Source organism: Castor canadensis, chromosome 12, assembly GCF_047511655.1.
Source record: "Castor canadensis chromosome 12, mCasCan1.hap1v2, whole genome shotgun sequence".
Taxonomy (NCBI): Eukaryota; Metazoa; Chordata; class Mammalia; order Rodentia; family Castoridae; genus Castor; species Castor canadensis.
Window position 1 is genome coordinate 127,885,390 of NC_133397.1, and position 22,786 is coordinate 127,908,175.

A 22,786-nucleotide genomic window follows, 5' to 3' on the forward strand; every position below is an offset into this window, starting at 1 on the left:
CTACTGAATTCTACGCGTTTCCATCCTGCTTGGCATCCTTCCAAGACTTCCCAGCTTAGATCCAAGGCCCAATTTCCTAGACAGGCCAACGAGTCCCCAGGAAGTGACCTTGTGCTCTCTTTGGCCTCCCTTCTGGACCACCTTCTCCCTCCCACTCCATTCTGGCTGAATGGGCTTCCTTGCTATGCCCTAGTGCCATGGCCTCTCAATGGTCCTCAACCTGGGACATTTTTAGATGGTCTTGTGGCTCTGTCTACCCATCTTTGCTCAGTTGTTGTCCACTCAGTGAGGCACCCCATTGTCAAGGTTAAAATCGCACCCCTGTCTCTTGTGTACTGCCTGGCCTTATACTGGGGTTTGAACTCAGGCTTTGCATTTGCTAGGCAGGTGCTCTACTGCTTGAGCCATGCTTCCAGTCCTTTCTGTTCTGGTTATTTTGGAGATGGGATCTCCCTTCTTATCAGGCCAGCCTGGACCTGATCCTATTTTAGACTTTCCACTGTAGGCATGTGCCACCATCCTCAGTTTTTCCATTGAGATGGCGTCTCATGAACTTTGCTTCTTCCCAGGCTGGCCTGGAACCATGATCCTTCCGATCTCAGTCATCCATGATTACGGGAGTGAGCTGTCAGCTCCTGGTCCACTTATGAAGGCTCTATAAAATTCACTTTTATTTTTATTTGATGCCTGTCACCCTCTGGTTTGTCCCTTCCAAACTAGAAGGGCAGCTTCATTGCCATCCTCTAAGGCATCCTTAACACACAGTAAATGTTCAATAAATGTTTGTTGAATGAGCGGATGGATGAATACCCTCAAGGGATATATTCTACCAAAGAGATTCTAGATATCCCAGTGTGCATCAGGATAACCTACAGCAAATGAATCATGCACCTGGCTGTAAGCATGGACATTGCTGGCAAGTTTTAATGTTTCAAAAAACTAAGGTGATAGAACGTCATTGCTAACGGCAGTTTCTTCAGGAAGGCACTTTGGCTGGTTGGAATAATTTCCCAAAGATAGCAGGTGCAACTTGAAGGGCTCTACTTTCTACTATGTTCTGTGGACTTCTGTGGGTCTCTTCCAGCAAATTGGCCCCCCAGCCTGCCCACAGGTAGTATGAGGTTGAGGGAAAAAGAGGAAGATGTCACCAACAGAGAGCCTATGACTTGCCTGTTCTTCCCATGCGTCCATATTCAACACTTGAGATGTGTGAATTCACACACTGACTCGGCAGTCAGGCCCGTGTGGTACAGTGAGCCAGAGACAGAAAGAAAGGCCATGATCTCTGCCCTTGGGTTTTCTCACTCTTGTGGATAGCAATACACCTTACTCTACTGTTCTTTTTCAGCACTCACCATCATGGAACTCAATCACAACATCACAGAACCCAACATGACGGAGACACTGACTTCTCTACGGCCTCTCTGGCCACACTAGGACGTCAGTACCTGGAAAGCAGGGTACATCAAGTACCCAGGGCTCACAATACAACTCCAGTGATGAGCACAGCATACACAGGCAATGAATATTTGTTGAAAAATGAAAAATATAAAAATGTGGAGAACAAATATCTTAATATCTGTTGGAGATTTTTCCAGACATCAAAGAACAGCTGGCTTCTGAAGCAGTCTAGGGTGGAAAGTGGGGTGAGAGTTGGGAGGGAGCAGATTCCAGAGAGAACCACACAGGAGTAAGGCACGACCTGGGCGTGGAAATGTCTTTCCTCCACACCCTTCTGAAAGGCCAGGCTTCCATTCTCCGCTGTACTACCTCCTTCCACTCTTTTCAGGACAGGGACCAGACCACCAGCAGGACTTTGTAAAATAACTTCAATTATCTTCTAGATCTCTGATCTTTTTTTGAACTCCGTCCTCAAATGTGTGCGGCAGAGCTGAGCGTAAGCCACAGAGCTGAAGCTAGTACAAGGTCAACATCAATTTTTGTATCAAGAACACTTATGGCCGCTCATCTGCAAGGCTAAGTTCTCACTTCTTCTCAGCCTGGTGCCATTTTCCCCTGCATGAACAGCAAGAGGGAGGCACAGAGATTAACACACCAGGAAGGCTCTGCAGCCTGGACTCCAGGTTCTTCCACAGGAAAACTTCATCTGAGCCTGCTGCTCCCTTCCACGCCTGTTCCTCTGCCTGGCTTCCCTGTGCCTGCCTCTTCTAACCGCAGCTCAGACCTGGAGGGAATTCCAGCCCCCAGATGGGCCTTTTCTATTTTATGGTCACTATTTTGACCACTGGGGATACCCAGATCATCTGAGCTACTTCCAACCCAACAACAGCACCTGCTGGACTCCCCACGTTACTACACTTTCTTTTTTTTCCCCATTGGATTTTTGTTTTGCTTTGTTTTGTTCAAGGCAGGATCGTGTTATATGAGCCTACACTGGCCTTGGACTCACTCTGTAGCACAGGTTAGCCTTGAACCCATGGTCTCCTACCTCAGCCTCCTGAGCACTGGGACTGTCAGCATGCACCACTCCATCTAGTTTCCATTAGATTTTAATAATCACTGTCACATTGCGGGTAGCAGAAAAGTCCCAGTGGGCTAAGAAAAGTCATTAGCTTGGGGGCCTTGATGTGCTGTGCTGAAATGATTCCCAAATGAGCCTCAACTTATCACCTGGTTAACAGTCACTAGAGAAATAGCTCAACTGGTCAAACACCACCTAAGTTCCTGCCTATTTTTTTGTATATTAAAATATTAATCTGTTCAGCCATTTGACCCAAGGGAAAAAACCCACAATTATTTAACTACTGAGGAACCCTCTCCCCTGCCACCAAGTTGGGCAATATGCAGGAAAGAGAGCCTGTCCTTGTCACTGCCCAGAGGACGTTCCTTACGTGATGCAAGGAGGCGCAGTGGCTAGCACCTCCCAAATCCCCAGCAGGGATCTCTCACAAGATGGGGAAATAGCTCCCAGCCTGGCACAGGTGCAGCCAGGATATCTCTGGAGGTCACAGAGCTGTGCAGCTACTGTGCCCAGCCCCCAAGGCTGAGTCACGCTGGCACTGGGTGAAAAGGCCTTGGAAAACAAAGGGGGTTCTGTGCACCGGGCCAGCCCACAGGTGTGTGGAAAGCAGAGTCAGGTGGCCTGAGGGAGCGGGCCAATCTGGTTTCCATCACGGGACTAGTGGGGAGGGGAGTCGGTGGCTCAGGGTGGCACCTTCTCTGCCGGGAAGTCTAAGCTCAGCTTGCTCACAGGAGTCCTTCTAGTCCTCTCATTCTTGCTTGTTTGGCTCCTTCTACAGACAGAGAATTGTCACACTCCAACAGGTGATCCTAAGAGGTGGCTGTGGTGGAGTCACAAGCTACCTTCAGCCCGAAGAAGAATGTGATTGCCTGCCTTCCTGCTCTCAATCCTGCAACCAAGGCCGTGGGCTACCCTGTAGGCGCCGGGTCCGACTTTGGCCCAAGCAGGAGGAGGTCAAGGGGCACCACGCCAGAGGCTCAACCCCAAGTCAACCTTGGCACTCTTCCTGTCCAACTTCTCCCCAGCTCTCAGGACAGGGCTCTTTCCTTGTCCCCTGTGACCAGGTGCTTTCTCGGGACTGTCTTGACCCCTACTGAATCCTCTTTGGTTCTTTGTATTTTCTGGTCTTATAGCAATTTTGAGTGTCCCTACGCACAAGGCAGGTCGGTGTCTTGTTCTGGAGTGAGGAGGGGCTGGCGCTCTGGCGCTAAGGCCATTGCACCTCCTCGCTATATGACCTCTGGCAAATGACTCACTAAGAACTTTGGTTTCTTGCCTAAAACATGAGTCAGAAGAGGACTGTGATGGCAAAAGGGGAGAAGGTGAGAAAGTAACTACCACAGAGCTTAGAATCTAGAGCATTCCCCCAAAGGCCTGTTTCCTCTCCTGTGCCAAGGTCTGACCAGGACAGAGACCCCTTGGTGCCACTGAGCTAAAGGAAGACTCCAGTACTGCTGTGGTGGCGACATCAAGCCATCTCACAATGGCTGCTTCCCTGTTGGTAACAGAACCACAAAGTTTTTCACTATGCATGGCTGGGCCAAATCGAAACTACATTTCCCAGCATTCCTTGCAGATGGGTGTTAACCGTGTGCCTAGGCTCTGGCCTGTGAGGGGTAGGTGGACATGCTGCTTATGACTTCTGGGAGGGGGAGAGGGTGCTCGTGTTCTTTCCTGTCACTTTCCTGAAGCCTGGACTGAGACATGGCGGTCGGAGCTCAACTGGCCGTTTCAACTATGAGGCGAAAGCAAGTAAAAGTCATGAAACACAAAGGCAGCTGGGGCCTTGCCCTCTGGGGACTGTGCTGCATGGGTCACCTCCTTCTAGACTTCATCTGAGACAGAAATTGCCTTCTTGTTTCAGTCACTGCTGCTTCCAGACAAACCTCATCCTGACTAATTATAGTCTACCCGTTCGACCAAGCTTCCTTCCTGGGTCATTATTGGAAGTTCACTGCAGGCCTTCAGAAAGCGTCCAGATAGTTCTGCTGGAAGAGGCAGCTCCAAGAGGCTGGAAGGAAATGGCTTGCATGGGCTGCAGCTTCCAGGAGGCCTGCAGGCATGGCAAGCCTGTTAACTCCAGAGGACAGGGAAGGGAGCGGTGTTTACTGTGAATCACTACACAGAGGCTGCTCTTGAATGTGACAGGGGATCACATGTACTGGTTCCACTGACTGCAGTTAACTAGGGACAAAATAAACTTGGTTGAACATCAAGACAGTGCACCAGCCTTGTTAGCTTGCCATTTGCTGTGGTTCTTACCTGCCTGGTGACAGTCTTTAGCAACTGCTTGCATCAGTGTGTGGATCTCAACTGTCCCCAGATCACACAGAGGACTTACAACAGACCTAGGGCAAGCAGTGTCACTTAAGGTGTGGCCCTCAGACTGGCTCATATAGTCACTACTTCTCATGTGGTCACTAGTTTGCAGTGAGGTGAGGAGCTTGTGCCCAAAGGAGATGATCTGTAGACTGAGCACATTGCTTCATTCAAGTGACATTTTCTTTTTTCATAGGACTTTCTCAGTGAGGCAAGCAATGGAGTGATGCCTGTCTGTCTGGGACAAAGCTCCTAACCTGGTTTCAGACAGCGCTTTGAATAGCTCTGCTCTAGAGTGTCAGTGCCCTGTCAGAGAGCATTGAGAAGAAAACAGGGCTGGCAGAGTGGCTCAAGTGGTAGATCACCTGCCTAGAAAGCCTGAGGCCCTGAGTTCAAACCCCAGTACTGAAAAAAAGAAAGGAGAGAGAGAGAGACAGAGAGAGAGAGAGAGAGAGAGAGAACTTCTGGCTCTCCTCCTGTTTTGTCAGTTATTGCTTCCTGGGGATGGGTCTTTTGGGGGTAACTCCTACTCCTTTGTAGTTTTAGTAGCCTTCCCTGATGGCCTTCAACTCCACATCCTAGCCTCTTCAAGCAGATAGATAGATAGATGATAGATAGATGGAAAGATGGATGGATGGATAGATAGATGGATAGATGGACAGATTGACATATAGACAGATAGATGGACAGATAAGCAGATAGATACATAGATAGATGATAGATGGATGGATGGATGGAAGGGAGGATGGAAGGATGGATGGATAGATGTATGAGTAGACGTATAGATAGATAGATGGATGGATGGATGGATGGATGGATGGATGGATAGATAGACAGACATACAGGTAGGTAGATGGACAGATAGACAGATAAGTAGACAGATAGATAGATAGACAGATGGATAGATGGATGGATAGACAGATGTAGCAATAGATAAATGTGCACATAGATAGATGGATTCTTTGTCTTACCCAAGTCAAATAAGGCAGACTCTGTGAGGACGGCACCTACATACCTGCATTGTAACACTGCACCAAAGCTGACTGAGAAAACACCCCTGGTGGAGGGGCAGCATTTGGATACGGCAGGAGGACAGAGTGTGAATTATCGTTTCAAAACCAAAGCGATACGAACTTCTGTATGCACTTGTAAACTTGGACTGTCCCTGCTGGGCACCACAGACTTTTAACAGAGCCTCTCCTGGCTTCCTCATTGTGTGTTACTGATTTGAGGGGACAAACGACCTTGAATATAATTTAAACACTGAGCCTTGTGATAATACTCCAGCAGCTGTGCTTGCTTCATACTGCTCTAGTTTCCCTAAAGCTTTCTGTCCTTACTGGATTTATTCTCTCAAGAAACACCAGCCCAGCCTGTCTGAAGTCAGCACAAAAGAGGAAAATGAACTTTCTGTCCTTGCCCCCCACAACAGAGCTCCCAACCCACGGCTCCTGCCATCTTGTCTGGTTGCACAAGAAGTTTGGAGCCCACAGAAACAGGTGCATGGCTCCAAAATGGTGACATCTTCTGGGTGTGACTCCAAGGGTGTGGGACCCACATCCACTGTCCCTTACCTGCAGTTCCCAGGCTCAGCAGCACAGCAACCCAGAGGACCCAGAAAAACATGAGGATGGCAAATGTCCACACTGGCTGGAGCAGCAGGAAAGGAGTGGTGCGGATGGCTTTGTGGGTGACTTGGAAAAGCTCAACTGTCAGTTTTATTCTCTTTCTGAGGACAAAAATCAAGATGAGCAGAATTACCTGGTGAGAAAGGGATAAGAGAAAATTATTTTAAAAAGATGGGGAGTGAGGTAGAGCTCAAAACAAACCCTACTGTTTTGCCGACATCTCTGCTAATGTTCTGTGAAGATGTTTGTTCACCACTTCCGTTGTCACTGGGGTTTTTTTTTTCTTTTTTTTTTATTAATATATGCATACAATGTTTGGGTCATTTCTCCCCCCACCCCCCCTGTTGTCACTGTTATAACAGCTCAACCCCCAATCCTAACAGCACCCATGCTGGGCCCTATGTGACCAAGGCCCAGTGCCTTCCTAAAGGAGCCAGCACTCTGGTCTGAGAGTGAAAGTGAGAAGGCTTTCTGGAGCTGGAGAACTGTTTTCTTTTCCTTCCCACAGAACCCCAGATCCTCAGAGAAGGGCCACAAAAGGGTATGTAGGGAGAGAATGGTGAGGATGTCTCAGGGTAGCTGCTGTGCCCTCTCTTTCCCCTAAAAGAGTCTCTCGTATTAAAGAGACTATCACCTTCCCCCATGTCTGTTCCGCCTTCTCTCGCATTTTTTCACAGGCAGGCTACACCCACCACTGCAATTCCATATACCCAGCTCATTCTTCAACTGCATGCAGACCTCCTGACCCCAACACCTCCTGGAACTTCTCTCCCTAAGGTCATGCCATGTAACTTCCTGAGTGTCAGATCCCAGGGAACATTCCAAGTCTTCCTCCACCATGTGCGGGATTTGAGTCTCTTCTCTCTCTCTCTCTCTCTCTCTCTCTCTCTCTCTCTCTCTCTGTTTTGGCTCTCCTGTTTTTTTGGTTGTTACTTCTTGGGGGCTTTAGGGGGCATCTCCTGCTCCTTTGTGGTTTTAGTGTCCTTCCCAGGGGCTGGTGACCTCCAACTCCACACCCGGCCTCCCCTCTCTCTAGGAGCTGGCTGAGTGAGCACAGTTACTGGCAAGACTGCCTTGAATATAGCACCTCAGACTCCACTTGTCCTGGACCAATTCCTTGTCCTCACACCCAAAGCTCTTCTTCCTCTGTTTCCTATCTGCAGGGGTCCTTATTTTTCTGGACTCTCCAAGACTGGTTTCCACTGTGTCCTCCCATCCTGTCCTCTACTTTCCCTGCAGTAACACTTGGGCCATCCCACTGCAAATGTTTTCTTGTCTGACTCCCCCTTAAATTGAGCTTCAAAGGCAAGCCTGTCTGTCATGGCCATAGTGCACAGCACACGGCACAATCACAGTCACCTCAGACATGATTTCAGATGGACCTGTCAGGCCATCCTCTCCTCCTCAGCATCCTCACAGCTCCAGCCTCAGCTCAGCCTCAGCCCCCCAATAATCTCTTCGGTACCTTTCTGCATTGACTCCTCCTGACCCACGTCCACCTCTGTCCTACGTCACCCCACAGCTAAAGGGTATTTGCAAAGGGTAAAGTCTAGGAAGCCATCTCCCTACTGAAATCCATCACTGGCTCCCAGCCATTAATGGATGAAGATAGGAGCCTTCCTGACAGGACCTCTCCCACCCGAGTCTCAGATGTTCACCGGGGGAACGCCCACAGGTGGCTCTCCTGCCCAGGGGCCACTGTCACCTTGCCAGAGGTGCCCTTTCTCTTCCAGGTGGGCTGGAGCATTGATCCCAAGCAGGGGGAATAAAGGTGGCAGGGGATAGTAGCTGCTCAAGGTTCTGGCGCCACACTTCCTGACTGTGCTGTGGGGTGGGGAGAGGACAATCCAGGAGCCCAGTGGAGACCTCTAAGTTCCAAGAGGCTCTGTGTTTTCAGGGTTTAACACGATCAGCAAGGAAGAGGAACTGTCCTGTGTATTATTAAAAATGGGAAGGAGGCAAGTGATTTAATGTTTAGGTAAATAAACTTAGCTCTGGGCCCCTAAGAGGAATGCTACCACGCGTGCAGTGAAATGTGCATGCTTTATGACTTGCTGAAATGTGTGCACATAACACCTTCTCCCTCTTAGGAGTGCTCTGCTAGTCAGCTCTTAGAAGTGCTGGGTCACTCTCATCTCCCTTGGTCTCCAGCACTGCGGGCAAGGGCTGGCCTGGTGGGCAGAGCTGACCCCCAACACAGGAGCCAGGGCTTGGCTTCACTCTGGTGGGCTCCAGGCTGGTCCTCTTAGACCCTTAGATTGCTGCCATGCCAACCCCTCTCCCTGATATTGATGTTGAAAGTGAGTTGTTCTGAAGCCACTGAAGTGACCTTCACAATCACCCTTCATTTTCTCAGAACAATGTGTTCAAGGCTACTTGTAAGGCAACCACTGGGGACTCAGGAGACAGGAACCCCACCCTTCCAGCAAGTCCTGCCAATAGGTCTCTGCGGGATCCAGGCTACTGTTGAGGCCTCTGGGTCACTGCTGGACAGCAGGAGAGGGAGTGGGGGCTCGGAGGTGAGCAAGAAGGGATGGGTGCAGGGAGGTGCCTCCTCCTTCTGTCCCTCCCCTGCTAGTGTTGGCTCCTATCCTCTCTCTTCCCTAAGAAGCAGGAGTAAGGGGGTGGGTAGGAGAGGGAAAGAGGGCAGCTGACCTCTTCTCTTTTTCTCCTTGGAGACCCATACTGGGCCCTGGCATGGTGCTGGCCCAGGAGGGCAGAACTTGGCTTTCTCTCTGTCCCCTGTGCTGGCTGTGTCTGTGGGAGCAGATTGGCTGGCTAGTAGGGCAGCCTGTGGCTTCCCTGGACACACCTGGTCACTCTCTCCACAACTGGCCCAGCTTCCCCAGGGCGTGTCCTGCTGAGCAGGTGAGGCCTGCTTGCCAGGTAGCATTAGGACAGCTTTCACTGATTGCTGAGCCTCATGGGCTGGATTTGCCTCTTAGGGAGGAGGGAGAACCACACTCCTGAAAGCAACTTTGCAAGAGCATTCCCCATTTTTTTTTTTTAATGTGAGACTGGGATTTGAATTCAGGGCTTTGTGCATGCAAAGTAGGCCTCTCTACTGCTTGAGCCACATCTCCAGTCCATTTTGCTCTGGTTATTTTGGAGATGGGGGTCTTGTAATCTATTTGCCCAAGCTGGCCTCTGACTGTGATCTTCCCGATCTCAGCCTCCCAGTAAGTAGGATTACAGGTGTGAGTCACCAAGCCCAGCTAGCACTTCCTCTTAACAGATGAGCAGACCTGGGCTTGAGAGGCCAGTTATGTCTCTCTGGCCACACAGTGGCTGATGGGGCCGGATGTGGGCACAGGCCTGAGATTGCAAAGTCTGGGCTCCTTCCCTGTGCAACTGGTCATGATGTTGCATGCCGGGTACTTTATCTTACCATGGGGCACAGGCTAGCTGTGTTTTGTGTCTTGCCAACCCCATTGCCTGTTGCTCAACCTGTCCTCAATACCAGCTCATAAAAATGGTGGTGATTGAAAGGGTCAGGCTTTCAGGAGGGTAAGAGTTGAGGTGGCTTATCCAGAACCACTCACCTGGGAGTGAGGCAGATGGACAGAAGAGGTGATAGGGAAAGCAAAAAAGATAAGAGGGCCAGACTCAAAAGTTCACACGGAACCGGGAAGTCAGAACCTGAAAAGTCAGAGTGGCAAGTTCCCTTCCATCCTTTAACTTTTAGATGTTAAGTCACAAGAATGGCGAGGGGCTGCCTGTGTCAGCCCTCTCATTTGAGATGCTAAGTAGCTACAAAGTCTTTGAACAGGTAGAGACAAAATTAAAATGCAAGATGGGAAGACCCAAAACTCACAGTACTGTCCCCATGTTTTGGGCAGTCCACACCTCCATGTTTTAGGATAATAGCAAGACCAATGTGGGCCATATTTTGGGTAACAAACCCATCACAGAACCCACTGTCTCTAATTATTAGGGGCTGCTATACCAGGACCACGTGTAGTCCCAGCTCAGAAAGTACAGAGAGCTCAAATGAGGAACCGCCATTTTGAGTCTTCTTCACTCCCATTTCCTGTGTAGGAAGCAGGACTGTTTCTCCCTACTTTACCCAGTTTTACTAAAATAAACCTTTGCTAGGCTTTCACTGTGAGACTCTCCTTTAAGTGAGACCCTGTGATCTACATTTGAAACTGGAGGCTGAGCATCCCTTCCCTCCTTCCCTCTTCTGGTGAAAAGAGGAAGTCCCCAAATGAGTGGTCCATGAGCCATGGCTCATGAGAGGCCAGCTGCCCTCACGGACCCAGGTGAGAACATTCTCTCTCCACTCCCAGCCTCTTCTTCTCTCACCCCACACTCACTTCATCCCCACCCTGTGATCTCGCTGCCTTGAGTGAGTCTTGGGGAGGAGAGCCTGGGGACGAACCCACTCCCCACAGCTTGGATGCAAGGAGCCCATTTTTCTCCGGATCCCTTCACCGTCCCTGTCAGAGGCAGGACAACGAGGTGCTTCCTGTTCTTATGTGAACACACAGCTGAAACTTCACCGTGGAGAGGAGGAAAATGTGAAGCTAGCAAATACAGAGGATCCGAAGGAGGTCATGAGGTCATGGACAGAATCTGCTTCTGAAAGATCTGGTGATCCCAGGTTGCTCCTCTGTTGAACAGTGAGGAAGCAGCATGGCAGACTTGACCACAAGTTACCTGAAGTCAATTCAAGACCCTCCCCAGGTTCCAGCAATTCTAGCACTTCTGATGCCACCCAGGGAGTAATGGGGCCTACCATCCGCCCCCACCAACCAGCTAGTGCCACCTCAATGTTCTGAGATTGCCCGTTTGCTGCCAGAGCTTAATGAGGAGGCCACAGGTTCTCTGAATGCCCAAACAACCCAGCCACAGCAGGCTCCAGACGGAGGGCTCTGTGTGCTCCAGGGCACTGGGAGCTGTCACAGTTTTGGGAGAACCAGCAGTCATTGGCTGGAAGGGGTGCCTTTCCCCACAAACAGGAAATGACTGGCCATAAACCTGCCCTCTCCACCCTGCAGCCTCCACCTTAGAGCCCGTGGGGGTGAAAATCGTGCAACACAAAGGATTTAACCAACCAGGCTCTGGGAGACACCAGAAGTGACTTGGAAAGAACTAAGACCCTTTTCTTTACTTTTTGAAGGTTTTGATTTATTCCTATACAGGCTTCTCAAATGCAAGGATGGCACTGTATCAGGCAGGCACCTTCTGAGGTGAAAGGAAGTACAGACTGGTTGTTTGGGGCGAGGGTCCCATGATCGGAGCTCTGGCTGGCTACTCAGGCAGCTGCTGGCAGGGCGTTTCTTACCGTGATGACCGAAGATACAATAGCAAAACCCAGCACGCACTTCATGTTTTCCCTTTTTGTGTCCAACTCTGTGCTGAGGTCATTGGTGTAGTCATAATACAGCCACCACAAGACGCCGCAGACAACTAGAAAGCAAAACCAGAGTGTGAGCTCAGCACGCGTGTCCTGAGATCCTCGCCCCACCCTCATGCAGAAGGCCACACAGAGATACAGGGTTGGTGGCTGGCCAGGTGGCCCTGCTCAGGTGGCTGCCCTCCAGAGATGCTGGGCAGAACCACAGATGACCCACCAGTCCTGGGACAACTGCTGGCTTGGGAGCCCCAGGAAAGTGACCCCAGAACACAGGGGTCTACCCCACAAGTTGGGTGTGGGTGTGACACTATAGGCAGGGAGGTGAGAGGAGTGTCAGAGTCCAAAGTCTACACTGTTCAAACAAGTTCCGCTGGTGACAGTTCCTGTAGGGACCTGGAGACTGGCTTCTCACACACAAAGCCAGGAGATTTACACGGCCTGTACGATTCACATAACCAGATGCCCATTAGAAGAAAATGGTGGCATTACACACAATAGATTTTAATGTATTTTTATTTTTGCAGTGCTGGAGGATTGAACCTAGGGCTTTGTGCATGCTAGACAAGGGCTCTACTTCTTAGCAACAGGGCCAGCCCAAGGTTGTGGGTGCCAGGGTCACTCAACTGGCAGGCTACGTCATCTCCAGGACTACGAAGTATGTAGTAGAAGCAATGACACATTGCTTTCTTTGTGAGACCTGAGCGACTCCTGTTGTCCTTCCTGGCCTGACTTTTCTTAGTTAGTTAGACTCCATCTAACTAACTAAAAATGCCAACAAGGCAGTTCTATACTGAGTGGAGAGGCTTTTCACTTATGCAAAAGCAACCAAGTAGATATACTTACACAGCAATCCCAAAACAACCAATGAAATGAAAATGTGAACCAGGAGCGTGGTGAGCAACCAGAAGGTGAACAGCATTGCCACAGACAAAGCTGAAAAAGGAAGGAAGACACATCAGGACGAGAGCCACCAGGGCGGAGGCCGGGGCAGAACCATGACAGCCCAGCCCTGCAGAATAGCAAGGGTAGACAGGCTTATCAATCTCGGGCATCTTGGGGACACCTCCCAAACACCACACGATAATGACTAGACACACCGAGGCCTTCTGCAGCATGTAACAGAAGCTTAGCCAGCTATGGCCAGCCAGTCTCTGAGAATGTGATCGTTTTTCCTGAATTAAAAAGAAGTTAGCTGGGTGCCAGTGGCTCACCTGTAATCCCAGCTACTTAGGAGGCAGAGATCAGGAGGATCATGGTTTGAAACCAGCCCAGGGAAATAGTTTACAAGACCCTACCTCAAAAAAAAATCACAAAAAAAGGGCTGTTGGAGTGGTTCAAAGTGCAGGCCCTGAGTTCAAGCCCCAGTACTGCAATAATAAATAAATAAATAAAATATAAATAAATAAATAAAAAGTCTGTATTACTACCAAACACCTAAATCTCTTTTTTTCTTGCAAGTCCAAATGAACTATTTAAAAATTTTACCAGACTTATCATATGCTTGTCTTCTTACTGGGCTTATATAAAGTTCTATCTTTAAACTTTCTCAGCTATGTTATTAAATCTAAAAGAATAGTGGGTTTAAAATGAAAAAAATGAAGCTTTTTATTATAAAGTGAGGCACATGTATACAGTGCTGCATTTTACCTTCCAGTATTTGAGCCCTAAGGCTATGAATTTTTCTAAATATTTCAATAAAACTACAAATGCTATTTTTCTCTAAATAAAAAATCAGGATTGCATATACGCGTTTCAGTATAGTGGCTGATCATAGCCCTAAGGCTATGAATTTTTCTAAATATTTCAATAAAACTACAAATGCTATTTTTCTCTAAATAAAAAATCAGGATTGCATATACGCGTTTCAGTATAGTGGCTGATCACGTGGGTTTGAGTGTCAGCTCTGCCACCTATTCTATCAGCTGTGTGACCTTGGCTAAGTCACTTAGTGTCTCTTAGCCTCACTTGCTCCCCTAAAGGTATGGCAGTTTTCTGCTGAGGTTTTAAAGAGTTAAAAACAAGCAGGATGAGTGGCACAGTCACTCAGTACCGTTATAACCTAGTAGGGACACAGTCCTCATGCGGACACTGGGTTATCATACATGGTATCAGGACTAATCTGCATTTTGGGGGTCACCACGCTAGTACCTGGGTCAAAGGATCCTGTTTGGGCCACGCTCACCTAAATAAGTCTAGAGGTTACACAAGGTTGACAAGTTAGGTTCCCTAAGCATTCACAGCAATCCTAACCTTTTGGTAATAAAATTAAGGAAAACTCAATTTGTAAACTGGCAGAAACATGTTCACGGCTGACCAAAGAGTTTCTTTCAACCAAGAGGCTGGGGGCTGCTGTGGGGACGGGGCGGGAGAGTAGGCTACATGTTGCCCAAAGCACCAGAACACATCAGCCTGTTCAAGAGAAAGGTGAGTCTGTGCACAGGAAATTAATGTGAGTCAACGCCCTGTATAGCTATCCTTATCTCAACCAGCAAAAACCCTTGTTCCTTCCTATTATTGCTTATACTCTCTCTACAACAAAATTACAGATAAGGGCAAAATAGTTTCTGCTGGGTATTGAGGGGGTAAGGGGGAGAGGGAGGGGGCGGAGTGGGTGGTAAGGGAGGGGGTGGGGGCAGGGGGGAGAAATGACCCAAGCCTTGTATGCACATATGAATAATAAAAGAAAAAAAAAAAAGAGAAAGGTGAGTTTGAACAAAGGGTCAAGAGATCTGAGTCCAGAGATGCCCAAAGAGGTGGGTCCTGACCCAAAGCCTTCAGCGACAGCCACAGCCCCATGGTCGTGCACACCTTTGAGGAACTGGACCTCCGGGCACTGTGGTCTTGCCATGCCCACTTCCCTTCTTGCCAAGATCTGGTGACCTGTGGCTAGAAGGCTCAGCTCCTGTCCCCCGATGGCTGTACTGGGAATCTGTTATGTGTCCACCACTCAGGCACAGCGACCTGAGGACAATTCTACTGAGGACAGCTTTGTAGCAGAGTCAGCCGGTCCTCCTCCATGCTTACTGCCCTCCCTGGCTTGAACCAGAAACTCTGAAAATAATAACCTTACGTTCAAGCCCAGAGCTAATTTTCATTGTACCACACATCCGAGAGCTAGAAGCTTGGGCACTCCTTGAACACTACTACAACAAAAGCAGGAAGATCACCTAGTGCGAGGAAACACAGGCCGAGGACGGTGTCTCTTCCTGCCATGATTCCACTGAGAATTCGATGGAGGGTGTCAAGGTCATTGATCATCGTGGAGGCAAAGGCGGAGTAACACTGGGGCGTCTGAGGAATGCACCGGTTAAACAAGGGGAAAGACTTGCTGAAAACAGAAGGGAGAATTGATGGCTAAATATTGAATTATTTATATTAAAACAGGTTTAAAATTCTCAGCAGTCAATAAAACACAAGCTCTGCGGTGACAAGCTCGTTTAACGCCTGAGAAAGTAGGTGACCCCTGGCCACAACAATTAGCCGATGATCTGGATGAGACCCTGATCGTGGAAACCCACAGAAGCTAAAAACCCAAACTGGAGCAGCACCAGTTTCCGTTTTGATTTGTTTTTCTTGCTATGCTGGAGATCGAACCCAGGGCCTTGCAGATGCTAAGCAAGCATTCTACCACCGAGTTCCGCTCCCCGCTGCAGGAACGTCCCTTCCCTTCAAAAATTAAAGTCTGCTCACTCAGTAGACTTCAAGTACACAGTACGTGACCTTAACCCGTCACCACACTCGCGTGGATCACTCACGCCATGGGTCTGAAGCTCAGACCAAGATGCCCCTATCCCCCTCCTTGGCCCCGGAAACCAGAATTTCACTGTTCCCAGGAATTTGACATTTTCAGATTGCGCACATACGTAAGCTCGTGCAGTGCAGTGTTTGTCCCTCTGTGCTGGCCTTACTCTGCTCAACCCAAGGTCCTCCAGGTTCCCCATGTTGTAGCAAATGGGAGGAATGTCTTCTGTTTCTTCTTCTTCTTTTGAGCTGAATAACATCCCATAGTATATATATATGCATCACATTTTCTTTATGGAGAACAACTTTTATCTTTTTTGGTGGTACTGGGATTTGAACTGAGGACCTCGTGCTTGCCAGGTAAGCACTCCACCACTTGAGCCATTCCCCCATCACTTTAGTTATTTTTTAGACAGGGTCCAATTGCCTCAAACAGAGATCCTCCTCCCTATGGTCTCAGAAGAAGTTGGGATTACAGATACCACCACACCCAACATTTTTGTTTAGATGGGAGCCTCATTAACTTTTTGCCCAGTCTAGCCTTGAACCACAGCCCTCTAGATCTCTGCCTCCTGAGAAACTGGGATTGCAGGCATAAGCCACTGCTCTAGGCCCAGGAACAACATTTTTGACTGTCATGTCATGGTTCTTCCTACACGACCAACTCCAACACAAGAATCACATTTCTTTAAGGAACGGTCAGGGAGGTGGGCTGGACCACCCAGAAGCTGTATTCATGGCCGTGCCAGCCAGGCCTGAGAGCCTTCCTATAAACAGTGTGCACTTAATCAATGAATAAATGTAAGATTGACACTTCAGTAGCAGCAAACAAAATGAAATAAAACCAGTAGTTGGCCACTTTCTGGAGTGTAAAAGCGTGTACTAATGGGCCTCAGATGCCTTCACAGGCTCCTGCTCCTTTGTTTCTCATGGGCCCCAAACAGTGGAAAACACCCCAGCCTAAGAAGGGCCAAGTTATCTACATTGCTGAAAATCGAGGCAGCCACCAAGCCCTTTGTGAAACTTGTGAATCTGAAACAAGAGAGAACCCAAATGCCAGCCTCGTCACGCTGGCACAAAGGCAGAAGGTGACTTGGGAAGCTTCCAGTGAGCCTCACACAGTATGGGGACAGACTGCTTTACGTGACAAGTAACGCAAGAGAAAAAGGTTAAATTATGAAAACTTTGAAGAGGTAAAACATTGACGTGGCTCAAATCCCAAAAGACACAGTGCTGAAGCTGGAGAAAGTGCCCCGGGTCCCTGAGTCACCGAGCAGCCCTGGCTTTGGGTTTCTGGCTGAGAATCCCGCAAGCATTTTCTAACATATGTAAATTTAGCAGGAATTTTGCAGCTTCACTCAAAGATAACAAAAACTATACTCCAAAAACGGGCCTGCCAAAAAAGAGGGGAAAACGGGTTAGCTTTCTTAACCCAGACACAGGGTTGGGAGTTGGTTAGAAGAGAGTTTTTAAAAATAAGCTTTTGATTTTGGAGTAATTTTAGAGTTACCGAAAAGCCTTAAAGCTGGAGCAGAGAGTTCCTCTGTGACCTATACACGGCGATCTCGGCGACCTTGTGGAGACCAAGACTTGACATTGTGCTGTTAACTCAGCTATGGCTTCAATTGGTCTTCATCGTTTCCCACAAATGTCTGCTTTTCTGTTCCAGGATCCACTCAGGATATCACATAGCACTTAGTTGTCATGCCTCCTCTTTGGCTTGTGACAATTTCTTGGTTTTTCCTTGTTTCTCATGACCTTGACATTTCTGAAGACTCATAGTCAAGTATTTTGTACAATGTCTCCCAAGGTGTGGAATTCCCCTCAAGTTTGCTCATGACTGGACTGCTGTCATGGCTTTAGGGCGTGGTGTCACCTTAGCCCTTCTCAAAAATCCCCTCAGGAAACACAATTATCAGTGTGATATCACTTGGTGAAGCTGACCTTGATGACTTGGGTAAGGTAACCTTCTTTCTCTTTTGTATTTTGTCTTGGAAGTAAGTCACTAAGCCTTGTTTCCTCTCAAGAGCAGGGAAATTAAACCCCATTTCCTGGAGAGAGAAGTATTTATATTATTTGGGATTTTTTTTTTTTTTTGGTGGTAGTACTGGGGCTTAAACTCAGGGCTTTACACTTATAAAGCAGGGCTCTATTATAAGGGGACAATGACAGAGGTGACTCCATTTTGGATGAGGGAGGCACTTTGAAAGCTTTGAAAGCAGACATCTAAAGAGACGTGGGAAACAAACAACAGGTTTCTCAGAAATAACAAATCCTTCATCAAAATAACAGCACAAGGTGGGTGGTGGGCCCCAAGACCAGGACAAGTCGAGCAGACTTTCAAGGTCAGGGAGAGCTGAGCAGACCTTCTTGGAATGCTCAGTTTGATAAGGAGAGGGGTGGACAGGTAACCGAGTTCAGGGAGAAGCTGAGTCTGTGCCAACTAATCACAAATGTAGTTTTGAGACAAATAGTTGGACCTGAGCCAGGTAGAGCCCTGTATCACTCCTAGACTTCAGCTATCCTATGGCCTACCTCTTTTCCTGGAGTCCCTCCTGTGCATGCAGGAACTTTGCTGTCCTTTCAATAAACGTTGTGCTTGCTTTACTCTTAACTCCTGGTCCAGTGTCTTCATTCATCAACTTTGTCAGTACAGGAACTGGGGATCAACAATCCCATATCACTCCCACCTGAGCCACAACTCCAGTTCATTTTGCTCTGGCTAATTTGGAGATGGGGGTCTCACAAACTCTTCGCCCAGGCTGGCCTCAAGCCCTGATCCTCCTGATCACAGCCTTCCACGTAGCTAGGATTACAGGTGTGAGTCACTAGCGCCCGGCTATTTGGGAGTCTTATATAAGGAGATTTATCTCCTTTCCTCTATTTATTGACTTAGCAATCATTTATTTGACTCAATGCAATGAATAATTGGCCACTAGGAAGTTTTCTCCCCACTTCCCCTCATCCCTCCTCCTCCTCCAGCATTTCCTTACTTCCTGGTTCTACAAGAGGATGCCATCTAAGCTGTAGAATCAGCCATTTCTCTGGGGACCCTTTGGAGACCAGCAACTAGAAACCAAGATCTGAAGGTTGAGGGTGCCCATGGCTACTAGGGCGTCACTGACTCTAGTCCTCTTGTAATCCACCCTCATGTGCAGTTTCAGTCCTGCTAGCCAGGACCCTGTGATCGGCACAGACGATGGCAAAGCTATCCTCCACAGTTACTCCTTTGTCCCCACCTCGCACACTGAGGCTGTCGCGTCTGTGTGGTACGGATTCATTTGTCACAGTCTACCTTGTGTCCCGGGGTCTCCCCACACCCGGGCTGATTTTGGTTCTTATTGCACTCGGTGAGTTCACTTCTGTTTGGATGCTGACGAGGGCAGGGAGTCACTGGAAGGATCCAGTAGCGTTTTGATTTTTTGGAAAGAACTGTCTCCTGACTCCATCCCTGTCCCCCAGGGGAAGAGGGGAAGGCGCCTCTCTGAGTCAGATGACAAGGGTTTTGTGGGCGGCTCAGAGAGCTCAGGGAAGCACCTGGGGAATCAGGAGGGTGTGTGGCTATACGACAGAGTAGAGAGCTGTACCAAGGAAGGGAGCAGCCAAATGGCATGTCTCAGGGCAAAGGACACCTGAGGCCTCTTAGGGTTCAGATGTGGCCACGGGTACGTGAGAGCCAGTACTGGTCCACTGACCATGTGGAGGGCTGGGGCAGGGGTGGGGAGCTGACTGATGCCTCACGACTGAGGAGGACTTCCCAAATCACCAGCCGGCACAGAGAACGCTGAACACTTGCTCAGAATAGCGATAATTAGGACCTAAGAGGAGCCAGAGAAGCCCTGGGACGGCCTGTGCTTGTGTTTTCATTTTCATCCAGGGCTGGAGAGAAAACTAGCTCCACTGGATAAATTTAAAGAGGCAGAGAAAAACCTTCTGTCTTTATCTTATAGGTTGTATTTGTCTGATTAATTCTACAAGAACAGGCATGTGTTCACGTTACTGACACACAAGCACACAGACCCCACTTGCAGTAAAAGCACGTGTGTCCATGTGTTTTCTAGGACGGCTTCCACAAGGCAGCATCAGAGCTGACAGAAGCACAGACAGTGCCAATGGCTCATAAAGCCTGAGATGCTTCTATATGCAGACCCCGACTTAAAGAAATGCTTCTTTTTTGTGTGTGTGTGGTACTGGGATTTGAACTTAGGACCTTGCATTTGCTAGGCAAGCACTATATTACTTGAGCCACTCCACCAGCCCTTTTTGTGTTAGGTATTTTTGAGATAGGGTCTCGAGAACTATTTGCCTGGGCTGGCTTCGAACCACCATCCTCCTGATCTCTGCTTCCTGAGTAGCTATGATCGCAGGTGTGAGTCACCGGTGCCTGGCACAGCTCATTTTCATTTTTACTTTAGGATACTTTTTAGATAGGGTATCACCTTTTGGCCTGGGCTGGCCTTGGACTGCCTATATCTCCCAGGTATCTGGGATCTCAGTGCCACTACCCCTGACTCGATGGAGATGGAGTCTTGCTAACTTTGCCTGAGCTGGCCTTGAACCCATCTTCCAATCTCTACCTCGAGGTAGCCCCAAGATGATGCCAAAGCAGCATCTGGTCCCAAGAAATTTCTTCATATGTTCTGGAGTTAGGTCATTTGTCATATATCCGTATTGTGAATGTTTTCTCTCTGTTCGTAGTCCCTTTCATTTTCTTAATGGTCTCTTTGATGGGTACAAGTTTCTAATTTTTTTGTGTGTGTGTGGGTCTGGGGTTTGAACTCAGGGCTTTGCACTTCCAGAGTAGGTGCTCTGCCCCTTGAGCTACACCTCTAGTCCAGAAGTTTCTAATTTTGATGAAGTGCAAAGTATCATTTTTCTTTTATGTTTAGTGCTTTTGGTGTCCTCGCAAAGAAATCTTCACCTATTTTGAGGTAGCAAAGGTGTTCTTCTTGAAGTTTTGACAGTCGAGATTCTCACTCCCGTATCTTTCTACTTAGTTCAGCACGACTTAATGAAAGGACACTCCGCCCCATGAAATCGCCTGGGTATTTTATAAAAACTCACTTGATCACATGTAGTTCCCTTTCCGGACTCTGTTGTGCTCCCTTCATGCACCTGTGTGTCCTGTTCCAACAATACACGGCCGTCATCACTCCAACATCCCCAACCATCGTATCGGGAAATCAGATGGCATGAGCACGCTCACTTTGTCCTACAAGATTTTAGCGTTTCCATATTTTAAAGAATAAACTCATTTTCTAGAAAAATCACATTGGGGAGATTGTGCTGAGTAGAACAGTTTGGGCAGGGCAGAATCCCGACCTTTAAGTTTTCAGCTGAGGCCTTAGATGTAAAACTTATTCCTGAGAATTCTATTATTTTAATGCTGCTGAAGGTGGACTTTAAAAATGATTTCCTCATGAAAGCCCTTTGTACAACAAGTGCATGCTAATAAAAATGCAGAAAGTTTCCTAATTGCTGCAGTGCACAGAGGTTCAAAGTGACCTGCATTGCCCTTTGCTCAGTTTGCTCAGTAGTTACTTGTAGTCCCGGCCTGTGTCTATATAAGCAGTCATTCATCTATGAATAAAGATGGCTGCACCGTTTCCTTTCTATTTTTGCCATCCTTTGTTGCAATTCCTGGGACTTCCATTCAAAGAGAAGGGGTAAGAGCAGCCACCTTGCTGGATTCTAGTCTCAAGGGGAAAGCGTTCCCGGCTCAATGTCAAGTACGGTGTTAGCTGTCGTCTCCTCACATGTCTTTCTTTATCAGATTGAGCAATTACTCAGTATTCTTTTAGGAAAAGCTGAATAGCGTTACATTAAATGATGTGCCTGAATGCCCTGTATGCTACAGGGAAGCAGGTGACAGAGAAAGAGAAAGTAATGGGGGCAAATCTGGTTAAAGCATGGCAGAAATGCCAAGGTGAAGCCCCCTGGCGCTATCAATATACACTTTTTTAAAATGAAGGACAGAAAGGAAAAACAGGTCCCTTCTGGGTGGGAACCAGTGGGAGGGGGTGGGCACAAGGAAAGGGGAATGAGGGTGAAGAGGGTGGGTGTGTTTTGTGTCCATATGTGAAAATAGAAGTGTGACACTGTTGAAATTGTTCTAAGAAGCGGGGAGAGGGAAGGAAGCGGAGGGAGAACATCATCGGTGAATCTCTGTACCATGAGGGATACATGCTAATAAAATTTCTAAAATGATGTGATCAACTTAATGACAGCCTCCAATGGCAGCCATTTGGATTGTTTGGATTGTGTCTGATGAGAGCTGGACCCTTGGGCCCAGCTGCCTCCTTGGGGCCCCGCCATCCCCACCCTGCCTGTGCCCCGTGCTGAGAGAGGCCAGCCTCTTCCATCACGTATGTGCGCTTTTTCTCCAAATCACCCACGTTCTGACCCCATTTCTGCGCTGAGATTCTGCTTTGACAAAAGCTGACTTGCAAGACAGCTGTAAATGATGAAGCTTTCCCCTTTTCATAGATGAGAGGAATTTGTCTCCTGTGCATTGCAAATGCTTGCCTATTAACTTGCTTCCTGGGGTTTTTCACAGAGATGTTTGTTTTTGACGTAGCTGTATTTATGGGTATTTGGTTGTTTTCTGTCTTGTGGATTTTCAGTAATACTTGGAAGTCTTCCCTGCTGTCAGGTTATGAAAGGATTCCCACCACTTCTAGTCTACCTGGTTGTCAACACCACACCAGACAAATCCCTATCAATATTTGGGTATAATCCTGTTGATATTTCTATTGAAGTGATGACAAATTTATAGATGGAATTAAGCAGAAATAACATCTTTCTCAGGTAGGGGACACGGGATCTATTTGTTCAAGTTTTCCTTGTACCTCAAGACACGTTCTGGTTTTCCTCCTGTGGCTTTTGCCATTTCTTTTTGCATTGATTTCTAGGCTCTTCGTGTCGTTTGTGTTTTTTTGGCTGCATAAAAGACATATTTTAAAAATAAATGAAGGTACAGATTTCAGTGTGGTGACCTCGTCCAGCACCCTTAAATCAGTGCCTTAATTCTCCGTAAGGGCTTCCCAGTGAATTCCCTTAGCTTCGGGTCGGCAAGCGGACCTCTGCAGAGCAGTAATTTTGCCTGCTTGCCAGTTTTAAAGCTCTAATTTCTTTTTCTTTGCTGTTATGAAAGGATCCATACCACCAATGAATCTGAATTGTTCTAAAACCAAACATTTTCTGAAAAATAAGACCAGATACGCACTTGTGCCATTTTATCTGTTTTCCCCCAAACAC

At 48.0% G+C, this 22,786-nt stretch overlaps 1 protein-coding gene across 2 annotated transcripts in view; it reads right to left on the reverse strand.

Moving 5' to 3' along the window:
- Positions 1-22,786, reverse strand: part of Slc44a3 (solute carrier family 44 member 3) — a 72,108-nt gene that overhangs the window by 40,535 nt on the left and 8,787 nt on the right. For both annotated transcript variants that reach the window (XM_074050946.1, XM_074050945.1), the window contains exons 6-9: positions 14,956-15,116; positions 12,632-12,721; positions 11,717-11,841; positions 6,376-6,562 (exon numbers count right to left, since the gene is read on the reverse strand). In XM_074050946.1, coding sequence (XP_073907047.1) covers positions 6,376-6,562; positions 11,717-11,841; positions 12,632-12,721; positions 14,956-15,116 — 563 coding nt within the window. The remainder of the gene's footprint in view (positions 1-6,375; positions 6,563-11,716; positions 11,842-12,631; positions 12,722-14,955; positions 15,117-22,786) is intronic.